Raw genomic sequence first — 13,810 nt, 5'->3', positions numbered from 1 at the left:
AAGGTGTTCGGTTGAGTTTGGGTTGGAATCTACAACCCTCCCCTCCCCTCCCCTTCCCTCCCCTCCTGGGTTCGGTTGAGTTTGGGCTGGTATCTTTAACTCTCCCCTCCGCTCCGCTCCGCTCCGCTCCGCTCACTGGGCGCGGTGGGGTCTCGGCCCACGGCCTCCACTGGGAAGTCGCAGTAGAAGCACTTGCGCTTGCAGAAGGGCAGGTGTATGTAGGCGGAGCGCACAGAGGAAGGCGGAGCCGCCGCCTGGGGGCGTCCGCCGCCTACAGGGCTGGCGCTGGCGCTGGCGCTGTTGCTGCTGTTGAGGGCGGTGCTGCGGCTTCCATGGGCACCCTGGGCGGCGGCGGCGGCGGTGGCCCGGCCCTGGGCCGACGGCGCCGCTGCGGTGCTGGACCTGCCGCTGGTGCTAGCGGTGCCCGAGGAGCGTGCTGCTGCCGAGTTGTTGGCGTAGGGCGCGGGGGAGACCGGAGGTGGGCGAGCAGCAGCCCAACACGCCGACGTGGACCCCGGCGTTGCCGAGCCGGCGCCCCGCCAGGCGCTGCATGTCCCGGCTCGTCGCGGTGTGCGCGCGGCGCTGGCCAGTGCCAGTGCAGCCCGCAGCCCGAGTTCGGCCTGCATCCTTGGGGTGGGCCTCAGCAGGCCACTTGAAGTGCGAAGGCAAACCACAATCGACACGCAAGTGGTCTCCGTTCAGTATTATCCCACCCGTGGTCCGTTGTGATAATTTATTTTGAAATTACTCTTGTGTCGAGGTCAAGGCACCAGCATTGAGACACACGGTGAAAAACTGCTCGCAGATGCAATTGACTTCCTCGACGCGCAGCTGTTTCTGAGCCCGCAGCTTTCCACCTAACGATATAATTGTACAATTTAACCTTTCCTTTCATCTAAAACATGGGTTTTGATACTCCACGGGACACGCTTCTTCCCACGGCTCTCATAGTCGTTACCGTTCGCTAGCTGAATGTGTCTGCATCATGGAAACGGTTGATTTGGGGGGCCGATAGGAGAAAATGCCCAACAATAAGGAAGCAGTGCCTTTTGGGGGCAAGCCGATGGTCTATTCTATGCAATACTCTGCGTGGTACTGTGGCCGCATTGTGGAAATTCACGGCGACATGCTCCGCGTAAGTCGAGGAGTTCCAGGGGCAAAACTGGCCGGGCCCGCTCGTCACAATGCGACGAAGTGCAGTCCAGAGCACCTAATCTTCCTAGAGCCTGACATAGTCATGGGGCACTGCTGGGTGATACTGGGTGCCCCAGCAATAACTGACCGACGGGTGGGCTGCTTCGTCCCTGGGACCTGCCTCGCCCTGCCCCGCCCCCCCCCCCCCCCCCGCCCCCCTCCGCCGCACCAGCCGCGCCCGCCACACGCGCCATCGATCGCTGCGCCGCCTGCTCCTCTACCCAACCCACATCCCTAACCACTCTCAAATCCTTCTCCCACCGTCCACACAACCACCAAGCTCCGCCCCGCAATGCCCCCGCGCCCTCGCCCGCACAGATCACCTACCCCGGCTGGACCAGCGAACACGACGATGAGGTGCACCGGCACAGCGACCGCCTGGACTGCAGCGTGGGAGGCAGGCGCAAGTGGAAGCCCATAAAGGGCGCCTCGGGCGCATTCAAGCGTGTGAACCCCACCTGGATCCCCACAGGGGCCAAGGTGGGTGCGCACCTGGGGAGCGGGGGCGGGCCGGGCGGGGCCAGCGAGCTCAGCTTGGGATTGGGCTTTTGATGCAGCGGCTTCAGGCGTGGGTGCGCAAGGCAAGACTCTCAGTGAGTGGCTGAGGGCTTCTAAGGCGTGCAGGAGGCTTGCGGCGCAGCATGGCAATCCCTCGAGGGACGCGGGTTCCCCAGGGCTGAGGACGAGTGCGACACATCGTTGCGGCTTTTGCGCTGCTAGGCCGCCCGGCCTCTTGCTGACCAGGGTGTTGTTGTCGTGGTGCCTTCGGGGCGCGCTCACCCCACTCACCATCCACCCCATCCCACTCCACGCCACACAGCTGGATGCCGCGGCGCGGCAGCTCCTGACAGACCCCACGCAGTCGCTGACAGGCGGCAGGGACTCGGAGCTCGCGGCGACAGACACGGAGGTGGCGGGCGGGGCGGCAGCGGGCGCAGAAGCCGACAGCCCGGCGGCCCGCGGCCGCGGGCGCGGGCGCGGGCTGGGCCGCGGCCGGGGGCGAGGCCGGTTGCAGGGGCGAGGTCAGGGTGCCGGGCGCAGCGGCAGTGCGGAGCGGCCGGCAAAGCGGCAGCGCCGGCAGGAGGGGCCTGGCGGCGAGGCGGGCGCAGCGGGTGGCGAGGCCGGCGTCGCCACAGGCGCTGCCAGTGCCGCGCAGGACGTGGAGATTTTGGACCTGGTGTTGACATTGGGGGAGGAGGTGGGTGTGGGCGAGGAGCAGGAGGACGAGGGCAAGGAGTCTGAGGAGCATGAGAGCGAAGACGAGGACGAGCACGAGGAAGAAGACGAGGGAGGGGAGGAGGAGGCGGAGGAGGAGGAGGAGGAGGAGGAGGAGGAGGAGGAGGAGGAGGAGGAGGAGGAGGAGGCGGAGGCGGAGGAGGAGGAAGAAGGGGAGGACGAGGACGAGGAAGAAGGGGACGATGAGGAAGAGCAGGGGGAGGAGGACGAGGATGAGGATGCAGACTCGGACGCGGGCGAGGAGGGCGGGGCCGAGGCGGAGGAGACAGCAGAGGCGGTGCAGGCGCGAGCGTGCGCTGCCGCTATGGCGGGCGCTGCTGCGAAGGAGCAGCGCCTGCCGCCAGTGGAGCAGCAGCAGGAGCGGGACCAGTCATCGCTGCAGCCACAGTCACAGCCTGTCAGTGCGCTGCTGCAGCCGCTGGTGGCGGAAGGGGAGGATGGTGAGGCTGGGGTCGATGAGGCGGAGCAGCAGGGCGTGGCGGGCCGGCACGTGGCATCGAACGGGTGGCTGGGAGGGGCAGACGCCGGGTCGGACTCGCTGGGCTCGACGCAGGAGGAGGAGCCGCAGCAGGAAAAGCAGCAGGACGAGGAGCAGGCGGGGGCGTCAGGGTCGGTGGCAGCAGTGGCGACAGCCGTGGATGCCGCCGCTCCGCCCCAGTCGCATGTGCAGGCAGAGGAACGGGACACGGACCCGCTCCAGGCGCAGGGGGCGCAGCACCAGGCAGCGAAGGCACAGCAGCAGGCGCCGGCACAGGCAGGCCTGGCGCACGAAGGGCTGCAGGCCGGGCCGCACGCCGTGCCGCTACAGCGGGCTGAGGCTAACGCGGGTAGCACTGCGAGCCCCAGCGTCGCCGGGCCCTCTGCCGCCCAGCCGGTTGAGAGCCCGGTCGGGGCGCCGCTGGGGGAGCTGGCGCGGGGGCTGCAGTCGCACGGGCAGGAGCTGCAGCCGCAGGAGCAACAGCGGGTGCAGCCTGGTCGCCCGCTGTCGTTTGCGAAACGGTTCTCGCAGATGCTATCAGATCCAGAGTTCGTGGCGGGCTTGAGCAGCGCTGGTGTCAAGCCATGGGTGGCTGCGGCAACGGCAGAGCCGCCGGCTGTGGCGGATGCGGGGCTGGCGGCGGGGGCTGTGCGCCCACAGCTCGGGCCCCAGGTGGGGGCTGGCACCGACGCCCTGCCGACGGAGTCCGCCGCACGAGCCGCGCCGGCGACCGAGCGGGAGGGCTGCGGTGCCGCGGTTGAGGGGCGGGTGAAGGCGACGGCAGCCGCAGCCGCAGCCAAAGACGCAACCGCAGCCACAGCTGCAGCTGCAGCTGTAGCGCCGGGAGCCGCCGGGGCTGGGGCCCGTATGGCTGCTGGGATGCAGGCGGGCGCCGACACAGCAGCGCGGGCTGGGACCGAGCGTGCGCAAGGTGACGAGGCAGTGCCTGGGGGTGCGGGCGCGGACCCGCAGCCGCAGGCGGGCGGGAGCGGCGAGCTGGAGGACGGGGAGGCGGCGGCGGGCGCGGAGGACCCGGGGTCTGGCGGCGCCGGCACCCACGGCCAGGCGGCGGGTGGCCAGGAGCCGCGGCAGGCAGAGGCGGCGGCTGAAGGGCCGGGGAAAGAGGCCGAGGCAGAAGGGGCGGGGGAAGATGTGGCGGCCGAGGCGGGGGCGGGGCGGGGCGGGGGCGGGGGCGGGCGAGGAGGCGGAGGCGGACGCGGAAGGGGCGGCTGTCACCGCAACGGCGTCCTGCCAGGGCGGCGGCAGCGGGGCGCAGGTGGAGCCGGAGGACGCGGGCCAGGCGCAGCCGCTGCAGCCGCTGCAGACGGCGGAGGGTGCCAACGGGGCGGACACCAGTGCGGGGCGTACGGACGTCCAGATGACGGACGCAGAGGCCCACGAGGGCGCCGCCGCCGCCGCCGCCGCCGCGGACATGGATACCGGCACCGGCATGGGCATCGGCGTCGGCACAGGGTTGGCAGCTGCTTGTGACGCTTGCGCGGCGGCAGCCGGCATCGTGCCGTGCGCAGCCGCCACCGCCACTGCCGGCATTGACGCGGCGGGCGCGGCGGGGCCGCACGGAACGGCCGCGGAATCGGGGGAGGCGCAGGAAGTCCTGCAGCCAGCCGTCGACCCCGGGGATAGCGGCGCGCGCAGAGCCGCGTCTGACGAGGCACGCGCTGGCGCCGCGGCGGCGTCGCCCACGGTTCCCACCCCAGAGCCGCCGCCGCCGCCGCTGCCGCAGTCGCAGCACAAGCACCTCCACCATCCCTGCATGGGAGCGGAGGCGGAGGTGGCGCCGGCGCAGGGCGCGCTGGACGGAGGGCGGCCGGACCCGCAGCCGAACCCGGGGGCGGGGGACCAGCAGCCGCAGGAGCAGCCACAGCACACCTCGCCAGGCCAGGCCATCGGCGGCAGCGCCGCCGCAGGCGGCGGCCCGTCGCAGTCGCCGGCGCAGCTGCAGCCGCGCAGCGGCCGGCGCAAGCGCGCGCGGCCGCAGCGGCAGGGGCTGCCTCCGGGTGTGTGCGACCCCGGCGCGGTGGGCAGTGCCAGCGTGCTGCTGCACATAGACGTGGGGACGGTGCTCGTGCGCAAGGGCGCCGCGCAGGCGGTGGCGGCGGTCATTGCGGGCATGAGGGGCGAGGCGGACGGCGGCGGCGGCGCGGCGGCGGCCGCCACGGGTGCTGCGGCCGATGGGCGAAATGTGCTGGACGCAGGGGAAGGCGCGGGGCCGCTGGGGCGGCTGGCAAGTGGCGCGGCGCGGTCGGGGAGAGGGGCGCCGGCCGGCGGTGCTGGCGGGGCGCCGGAAGCTGGTGGCGGCGCAGCGGTGGCGGCGGCGGCCGTGGCGGCGGCGGCGGCAGATGCCGCCGCAGAGATGCGGGCGCGGCGGCTGCTGGAGAAGGAGTTGGAGAGGGAGCGGCGGGCTCGAGAAGCAGCGGAGGCGCAGGTAGGCGTGGTCTGCATCATTGCGTCTGCCGGTCCTGCAGGCGCTGTGCTGCGACGCGGGCCACCGGTACGGCCTCTGATTCGGCGCGTCCGGACGTGTCAACTGATGGACCCTGCCTGGCTAACCCTGCCTGCCGCACTGTCCCTCAGGTCGCGGACCTGCAGTCCCGGCTGCAGCAGCAGCAGCAGCAGCAGGGTGCGCAGCTGCTGGGCATGAGCGCGGCCGCCAGCGCCGCCGCCGCCGCCGCCGCCGGGCCGGCCCAGCGGCCGCCGCCGCACGCCCTGCAAGAGGCGGAGCCGGCACCGCAGCCCCAGCAGGCGCCCGGCTCGCGGTCCCCGGGTGCGGGTGCGGGTGCGGGTGCGGGTGCGCGTGCGGGAGATGACGTGGAAGCCAACACGCGGCTGGCCACGGACATGCTGCTGTCGTACGCCATGAAGCTGCAGGGAGACTGCCTGGCGTGAGTGGGGAGGGGGTGGTGTGTCGCGTGGCGTGGTGTGGCGTGGCGTGGCGTGGCGGAGGGCTGGGAGTGGTGCGGCGTGGTGGAGGGCTTGGAGTGGCCGCCAGAGCGTGTGTGCGTGTGTGTTTGTGTGTGTGTGTGTGTGTGTGTGTGTGTGTGTGCGTGTGTGTGTGTTTGGAGAACCACCAAGGGAATGTATGCGTCTCGTGTGTGGGGTGCGTACGCTTCCGCTGGCCCCAGAAAACCGAAAACCTGGGCCACCGACGCCTATCCGCCGCCCTTGCCCGTCTGCTTGCAGAGCCTCAAGGTCGGCCGCGCTGCTGCGGGCCCAACTAGAGGGCATATCGCCCGCGGGCTCCGCCGCCGCAGCCGCAGCCGCCGCGGCAGTGGCTCCTGACGAGTCCGCCGGCGGCGCCGAGGGGGCGGCGGCGGCCGCGGCTACAGCGTGCGCGCTGCGGTCGGAAAACCTGCAGCAGGCCTGCAACGTGCTCGGGTCTCAGCTGGGGTCTCTGCACCGCGGGCTGCTGCAGCTGCGCAAGAGCCAACCTGAAATGTGGGAGGTGCTGCGGCCGCATCTGCCGCCGCAGATACAGCACACCAGCATGTCGCTGGTGCGTGTGTGTGGCCGGCGTTTTGCTGCCGTGTTGGGGCGGAAGGAGGAGGAGGGGAGGGGCTGGGGCTACCCACTCAGAATGACGCCCCAAACTTGACTGGTGTTCCTACGCTCCCACCCCTGCACCCATGCAACGCTGCACCCGTTCATCACTTCTATCGTCTTACTACCGTATTCATGCCTGGACCACTGTGCCGGGTTACAACTTCACTTCTTGATTTGTCAAGAATGCACCGTAACCCCGGACGTCGGCTCTGCAAACTTGTGATCTAATCACTCCGTTCCCTCTCCCCCTCCACCGCAGCCGCCCAGCAGTCGCGTCCGGGCGCTGGCCGAGCACCTGGCGGAGCTCAAGTCGCGCGACGTGGGCGTGGCGGCGCTGCACACCCACCTGCAGGCCGCGCGGGAGCTGGCGGCGGAGCGGGCGGCGCTGCTGGTGGGTGCGGCGGCGGCGGGGGCAGGGGGCAGGCTTCACCGCACGTGTGTCCGCAGGCCACAGTGCCAAAGATCCAGGGTGCTGTGCCGGGGCTGGGAGTCAGGAATCGGGGTTTTTCCGCTTGGGCTGTGGGCCGCCGCCGATCTGCCCTAGTAGATTCGGGACCCAATATGCATCAGTCCTTTCTTTCCCTCCCTCCCTCCCGTCCTTTCTTGATTGATCATGAAATGCAACCCTGCCTCCCTCCCTCCGCAGTCCGCGCCCGCCGAGGCTGCCTTCCTGGCGGTGCTGCCGCACGCGCCGCGCGAGCGCAGCGCCGTGCTGCGCCTCACGCAGCGGCTGGGCGTGGAGCTGCCCGGCGGCTCCATCCTGGTGCTGCCGGCGGCGGAGGTGCCGCACGAGCTGCTGGCGGCGGCGGAGGAGATACGCGTGCCGGCAGCGGCGGCGGCGGGCGTGAATGAGCCGCGTCAGCCACATGCGCACACGGGTCAGCCGTCGCCACGGCCACCGCGGCAGCAGCCGCATCCGCATCAGCAGCAACAGCAACAGCCGCAGCAGCCGCAGCAGCCGCACCCCGGGTCAGCCCCGGAATTGAGGCGTTTGTCGCCTCCGCCGGCCGCGCATGACGGCGCCCCATTTGCAGCTCGGATGGCCGCGGGGCCGGGGCCGGGGCCGGCGGAAGATGGCGGCACCGGCCCCGCACCGCCATTCGCTGCCGCGGGCGGCGGCGGCATACGGCCCCCGCGTTCCGCGATGTCGGCGGCAGCGGCGGCGGCGGCGGCGGGGCTGCTGAACGGCGTGGCCGATGATGCGGACCTGGCGGCGGCGGTGGCGGCGGCGGCGGCGGCAGCTGAGACGGGGCTTCTGCCGGAGGGCCTCCTGCTGCACAGCGGCCACAGCCCGAGCCCGGGTTCGGGCCTTGGTCCGGGCCTGGGGCCGCCAGGCATGCACAGGCCTTCAGACGAGCTGGGACACCTGGCGGGTCGCGTCGCCGCCGCAGCAGGCGGTCGCGCGGGCGGCAGCGGTGCGCAGCGCGCGTCTCCGCAACAGCACCAACAGCAGCAGCAACAGCAGCACCACCACCAACAGCAGCAGCAACAGCAGGAGCGGCTGCACCGGGCCTCAGGGGCGGGCGGCAACTGGGCCGACCTACCGCCGGGCTTCTACCGCGCCGGCGCCGGCGCGGGCGCGGGCACCGGCGCCTGGGGGCCAGGCGAGGGCGAGGGTGAGCTCAGCGGCCGAGGGCTCCAGGAACCACACGCAAAGCGTCCGCGCGTGGCGCCGTCGCCTCCGCCGCCGCCGGCGATGGCTGCTATGCACGGCCTCCACTGGGACGACACGGACGGTGGCGCGGTGATGCGCGCGACGCAAGGCCTGTTCGACCAGATGGCGCAGCGGCGGCAGGCGGTGGAGGAGCAGCAGGTGCGGCAGAGGCAGCAGCAGCAGCAGCAGCAGCAGCAGCAGCAGCAGCAGCTGAGGCAACAGCTGCAGCGCGGCAAGGAGCCGCAGCAGCAGCAGCAGCGGCAGCGGGTGCCGAGCCTGGACCTCAACGCGCGGGGTCCCTCGCTCCTCCACGTCCCGCCAGAGCCGCAGCAACAGCAGCAACAGCGGCTGCAGCTGTCCCGACCCCCAGGTGGCGCCGCCGCCGCCGCCGCGGCGGCAGCGGCGTGGCCGCCGCCACGGCCCGCGCCGCGCGGCCCGCCCGGCCACGACCATGCCGCAGACTTCGATGCAGACCTGGACATCCAGCTCCGCAGCTACGGCGGCGGTGGCAGCGGCCGGGATGACCTCTTTGTGCCGCCGCCGTTTATGTGCCAGCCGCAGCTGCAGCCGCAGCCGCCGCAGCCGTCACAGCGGCACCCGCAGGACCCGCTGCCCAGCCGTGGCCTGGGTGCGGGGGCCAGCCCAGCCGGCGGCGCGGCCGGGCAATGGCTGCAGAACCAGCCGCTGGGTGCGGGGCATGCCCCCCGCGCGCCGCAGGCGCCATTGCTGCCGCAGCAGCCCCAGCACCAGCACCATAACCAGCCGGCTCTGAGGCCGCTAGGCGGTGTCACTGACCTGGGCGGCGCTGCAGGCGCAGGCGCACACGCGGGCCCTGGCGGCAGCGCCTTGGGTGGCGAGCCGGCTCCGCGGGGTCTGGGCGGCAGGCTCAGTGCGAGTGTGGCAGGAGGCGGCGGCGGCGGCGCGGCAGGTAGCGGCGGCGTCTACGGGTCGCCATCGCCAATGGCGAGGGCAGCGGCAGCGGCGCGGTCGCCCCTCCGGCCCGCTGTGGACGAGCTGTCGGACACGGACACGCAAGCGCTGCTGCGTCAGCTGGCCCGCGGCGGCGCCGCCGACGGCCTGGCGGCGCGGCTGCCCCGGGACGCGGCCGGGCTGCTGCTACGGCCGCTGGATGGTCCGCACCAACACTTGGAGGAGCAGCTGCTACAGCCGCCGGTGGCGCGCAGTGCCGCCACAGCGACCGGGGCGCGTGCTGGTGGCGGCGCGCTGCCGCCGCTGGAGCTGCGCTATGAATTGCACGGCGGCCGCGGAGGAGCTGGCAGCAGCGGCGGCGGCGTTGATGGTGGTGGAGGCGGCATTGGCGGTGTGCAGGCGCGTCAGCAGCAGCAGCAGCTGCACACGCATATGCACGGCGCGCCGCCGCCTGCACAGTACTGGCCGCTGAAGCAGCAGCCCGCGGCCGGGGGCCCGCTAACCAAAGAGTACCATGATGACGTGCTGTGACCTTAGTGAGTGTTGAGGGCCGGTGCCGTGAGCAGCCGGCGTGTGCCAGGGCAAGGGCGCGAGCGCGTGCAAGCGGTAGGCGAGCGGCTTGGCACTGTCGCAGTGTGTGACCGCATACACGTGACGAGCCCCGGAGAAGCGGCCGATGCTGGCAGTGGCTTACGGCGGTGTTGGAAAGCGAACGAAGGAAAGACGAACGAGAACTCTTTGTGTCCACTGCTGTTTGCTGAGGAAATGCTCTTCTACCGTGGGGGCACGACGATTGAGCGCTGTCACTGTTTTGGCTTGACGTGTGCGGCTGGGAGCACCTGGCGTGCTGCCGGGTGTGTGGGTTGGATCCAAAGCGCGGGCAAGTGATTGCGGAGGTTGGGAAATGTGATAGTGCCTGGGTGCATGCGTGGTCTGTGTCTGTTGCTTGGGATGATGATGATGACGATGATGATGATGCAGCAGGTGGCAGGTAGTGGTGGCGGCGGTGGCGCCGCATGCGCCAGTTCCGGTACTCTTGCAGCAGACGGTAGTATGCGTGTTTATAACCATGTGGGCACACATCGGGCCCTTATAAAATGAACTGGCGTTGGGTGGCGCATGACAGCGGCGGCGCACCGCGGGTGGCGGAGAGGTTGCCGTGTGAGCTGTTGACATCGCGATATCGCTATGACATCGCGATGGCCTGCGCAATAAGAACAAGCATGCACACGAACTCAATCGGGGCTGTGTGTCGTTATTGCCTGGAGCGTGGGGGAGGTGCACGGCCACGGCACGGCGCAGCGGGTAGCGGCCACGTGTGTGTGCAGCATGTGCGTGGCGGCCCGAATGCATGGGTGCCGTCCGGGAACCAGCGCGGCTGTGGCTTGGCCCATGGGTGTACGTATGGCCGTACTGGGGCTTGTATCTTCTTGTACATACCCGTGACGCCGACGCGGGCTGTAAAAGAGTAGAACAGTAGACTTTTAGCTCGTGTGGCGGATGGGGCCGTATTCGCGTCTCTTGGCAAAGCGTCCGCTGCTGTGCACCTGTGCCGTGCTGGGCAACGCATAGCAATAGCCATTTGCTGGAGGCTGCAGATTGTGATGCGAGTGTGCGGGATGAATGCACGCAGCGGCTCCACTATCCCTCGTTACACACCCTGGTCTGCGCAGATGTATAAGCTCTCTGACTTGTGTGTCGCCTAAGCCTCTTCGTCAGTCCTCGCACCACACACCGGGCGCCTGTTGCCCTCGGTTCGGCGGCTTCGGCCGCAGACGCAGTTTCGCTCAGAGGTGAGGCGTATGCAGCTCGGCCAGCAACGGCCCCCAACCTGGCCCCGGCCCGAATTCAAACACTCCAGGCATATGCTGGTGCGCCGCTGGTGGTCAGGATGATTAAAGCGTGCTGTGAATGGCGGTCAGAACCACCGAGCTCTTGTCCGTGGCCATGCACCGCCAGCAGCGCCATCCAAGTACCGTGATCCACGCCCCTGCCCCACCCCCCAGCCACGTGTCGGTTCCCGACGGGCAACGCAGCCAGCTACAGTTGTGCAAACGCAGGTTCCCACACGCATACGTTGTAATCACTGGCCGTGTAGCACCCCACGCCATACCGCGGCGCCCCAGCCGCAACGGCGCTCCGGCCCAGGGCTCCAGCCCGATGGTCCCGGCACATATAAGCACGCAGTGGGTCGGACCCACATGCCACGTGCTGGCATGCGCTGCCTGTGCCGCCGGCTGCCAGCAAGCTGTGTTGCCGCACGTAGCGGCACCGAGACCACGAGGGCAGCAAGGGGGCGCTTGCATAACCCAGTGCCCGTGCGTCAGTAGAAGTGCTGCCAGTCGTGCTCCCTTGCGCGTGAAGCTAATGCCCGAGTCCTGGGTGCAGCCCACCTGTCGGCAGCAGCCCCTGGCGCGCCCTGCCAAGTTCCTTCCCTCAGGCACCCCGCTTGAACTTCACCTCCCTGGCTCCAACTCACAGTGCCTGCAGTGCCCCTGGCCCCACCACAGCCCATGAGGGGCCTGCGCGCCGTGTCCGCGTCCCCGTCTGGCAGTGCTCCGCGTCAGCCCCGTCGCGCGTCTGCCACCCGTCCGCCTCCTCCTCCTCGCCGCTAGCGCCAAGGACTGCGCCGCTAGCTCCGCCGCCGTACCTGTGGGGCAGCCAGGCGGCACCCCAGTCCTACCTGCCCGCAATGCCGCCCCTCGCACATTTTGCTGCCCCCGAACTAGGCCCGTTCAACCTGTACACCACGTCACATCGTCGCTCCCATGCGCGGGTGAGTCTCATGCCCGCATACGCTCCGACATACGCACCTCGCACAGACCGCCAGTAAACGTGGCGGCGCTCGCATGGGAGCAGGGGCAACTAGCATTGTGGCACATAACCTTCCACGAAGCACTCGCATCCCGGAGCTTCCTCAGCCCTGTACAACCCCGTCGGCAACCCCATCACCAACGCTGTACAAATCGCCACATTGGCCTGGCCATGGCATTACCATCTGCACCTTCACCCTGTGTGTGCCAGGCCACGACCCCTCCGTACCGCCTCAGGTCCAGAGACCCACGCCCAGCCCAACCACACGTACGGCAGTCTCCCAGTGCCATTGCCACTTACCGCGCCACTGCCCGCGTTCCGCGCCGCCGCCGCCGCGCACCAGCACCCGCCTCAGCAGCCAGAGGGGGCCCAGTCGACAGAGCTGTCGCGCCACAAACCCAACGCCGCACACAGCGCCCACAGGCCGCCGCGCCCGGCTGCCTGGCCCCTTGACGGGGCTCGGCCCGTGCCACTCATGCCCTGGACCAACACCAGTGCAGAGGCGGCGGCGCTCAGGAGGCCATACGGATGGTGGGGTGAGTGAGAGGGGGGGAGCCTGGGAAGGTTAGGGTTGCACGCCTTGAGAAACAGCACACCCAAAGCCTGCCCACGACGGCTCAGAGCCGGCAGGCCACGAACGCCGCCAAGTCGCGCGCTTACGGCACAGACGTGCGCCCCGGGTGCAGGACTGGTGCGCCCGCGGTACCGCCAGGACCCCACTACACAACAGCGCGTGAACCAAAGCGCACAGGCAACTGGCATCAATGGGTGAGAGCTAAGTGCGTGCCGCTCACACCCGCGTGCCTAAGCGTGGCTCCCAATGCCCCAGCCCGCTTCTGCCAGGGCCATCCAGGGCACTATGGGCAGTCACAAGACGTGCCAGCGGACCCTGTACTCTCCGTGCGCTGACCCGCGCTCAAGGGAATAGCCCCGGCCTAGCGACGCCAGCGGTGAAGCCCGACCGGCTCCACGCCCCACCGCTGCAGCACCGTCACGCCCCACAGCAGGGGTCCTGAGTAGAGCCCGCAAACTCCAGGCAGCATGTGTGCTTCAAACTCCTCAACGGTCCCGGAGGCCCCCTCGCTAGCTCTGGCGTGCCGCGTCCTGATGAGGTCCCCCTGTGAGTGGGGACATCATGCCCAGTCATCACACCGCCCAACAGGTCCCTGGGGTACCCCGAGCGTGTGTAGCCCCATGTACCCTCTACAGCTCTGACAGACACAGACACAAAGTTCCGGGCGGGTTACGAGCAAGCTACAGCCCGGGTGTGCCCTGGCTGCCACCGGGCTACCAACACACATCCCACCCGCCGCCCGCGTGAATATGCCCATTCGCGCTGCTCCCGTTGCTCCTATTTCCAGGGGTGCGGCAGTGCGCGGCAGAATTCGCGCTGCTCCCGTTGCTCCTATTTCCAGGGGTGCGGCAGTGCGCGGCAGAAATCCTCTTATACGCCGGAGATGGACTATGTGCTGGCCGGCACAGTGGGCGTCCCAAGGGCGCCAGTCGTGTATGGTACCCTGCCCACCGTGTGCTCTCACACCTGTCCACGGCCTCAGCACATGCTTCTGCTCCGTGCACGCGTCAGCGAACCACAGTGTTAGCACGGCCTACGTCGAGCGATGAATGTAGAGTGCTGCTGCGCACGGGCAGGGGCAGGTGCAGGGAAAGCAACGGCTGCAAGTGCCATGAGCGCCCCCGCCCATGGGGAACTTCGGCTGGGCGCTGACCGTCTGTTGCAGTCGGCTCCGGTCGCGAACGCAATTTCGCCCCAGCCAAGCTAAGAGCAATAGCCATGTATCGTAAGGTTGTTGTTAAACAGTCAGCAAGCCTGAACGCCGAGGTCAGAGGAAAGACGTGTCCCCGGCATGTCGCTACTGCATTCGCTGGGAAGGCCGCTAGTCCACCGCTGTCAGCGAATTATGATATGTCAGGCACTAAACTAT

General features: G+C 69.5%; 3 protein-coding genes across 3 annotated transcripts in view; 1 reads left to right on the top strand and 2 right to left on the bottom strand.

The window, feature by feature from the left end:
* Positions 1-718, bottom strand: part of CHLRE_03g171461v5 (uncharacterized protein) — a 6,651-nt gene extending 5,933 nt beyond the window's left edge. The window contains exon 1 of the mRNA XM_043060887.1: positions 137-718. Within this exon, the coding sequence (XP_042926016.1) occupies positions 137-626 (490 nt within the window). The 5' untranslated portion in view covers positions 627-718. The remainder of the gene's footprint in view (positions 1-136) is intronic.
* Positions 719-818: 100 nt separating this feature from the next.
* On the top strand, positions 819-10,744 carry CHLRE_03g171424v5 (uncharacterized protein). The gene is made up of 8 exons (XM_043060886.1): positions 819-1,135; positions 1,513-1,674; positions 2,015-4,072; positions 4,164-5,354; positions 5,504-5,811; positions 6,110-6,422; positions 6,729-6,860; positions 7,116-10,744. Exons 1-8 carry the CDS (start codon positions 1,064-1,066, stop codon positions 9,582-9,584), a joined length of 6,705 nt encoding a protein of 2,234 aa, XP_042926015.1. The 5' UTR covers positions 819-1,063; the 3' UTR covers positions 9,585-10,744.
* A 192-nt stretch (positions 10,745-10,936) lies between these two features.
* On the bottom strand, positions 10,937-13,658 carry CHLRE_03g171387v5 (uncharacterized protein). The gene is made up of 3 exons (XM_043060885.1): positions 13,408-13,658; positions 12,846-12,985; positions 10,937-12,423 (listed from the first exon to the last, which is right to left on the bottom strand). Exons 2-3 carry the CDS (start codon positions 12,908-12,910, stop codon positions 12,219-12,221), a joined length of 270 nt encoding a protein of 89 aa, XP_042926014.1. The 5' UTR covers positions 12,911-12,985; positions 13,408-13,658; the 3' UTR covers positions 10,937-12,218.
* Positions 13,659-13,810: the final 152 nt, after the last annotated feature.

The sequence above is a fragment of the Chlamydomonas reinhardtii genome, chromosome 3 (assembly GCF_000002595.2).
Source record: "Chlamydomonas reinhardtii strain CC-503 cw92 mt+ chromosome 3, whole genome shotgun sequence".
Lineage (NCBI taxonomy): Eukaryota > Viridiplantae > Chlorophyta > Chlorophyceae > Chlamydomonadales > Chlamydomonadaceae > Chlamydomonas > Chlamydomonas reinhardtii.
The sequence above is the reverse complement of the archived record's forward strand: the minus strand, read 5'-3'. Positions and strand labels throughout refer to the sequence as shown.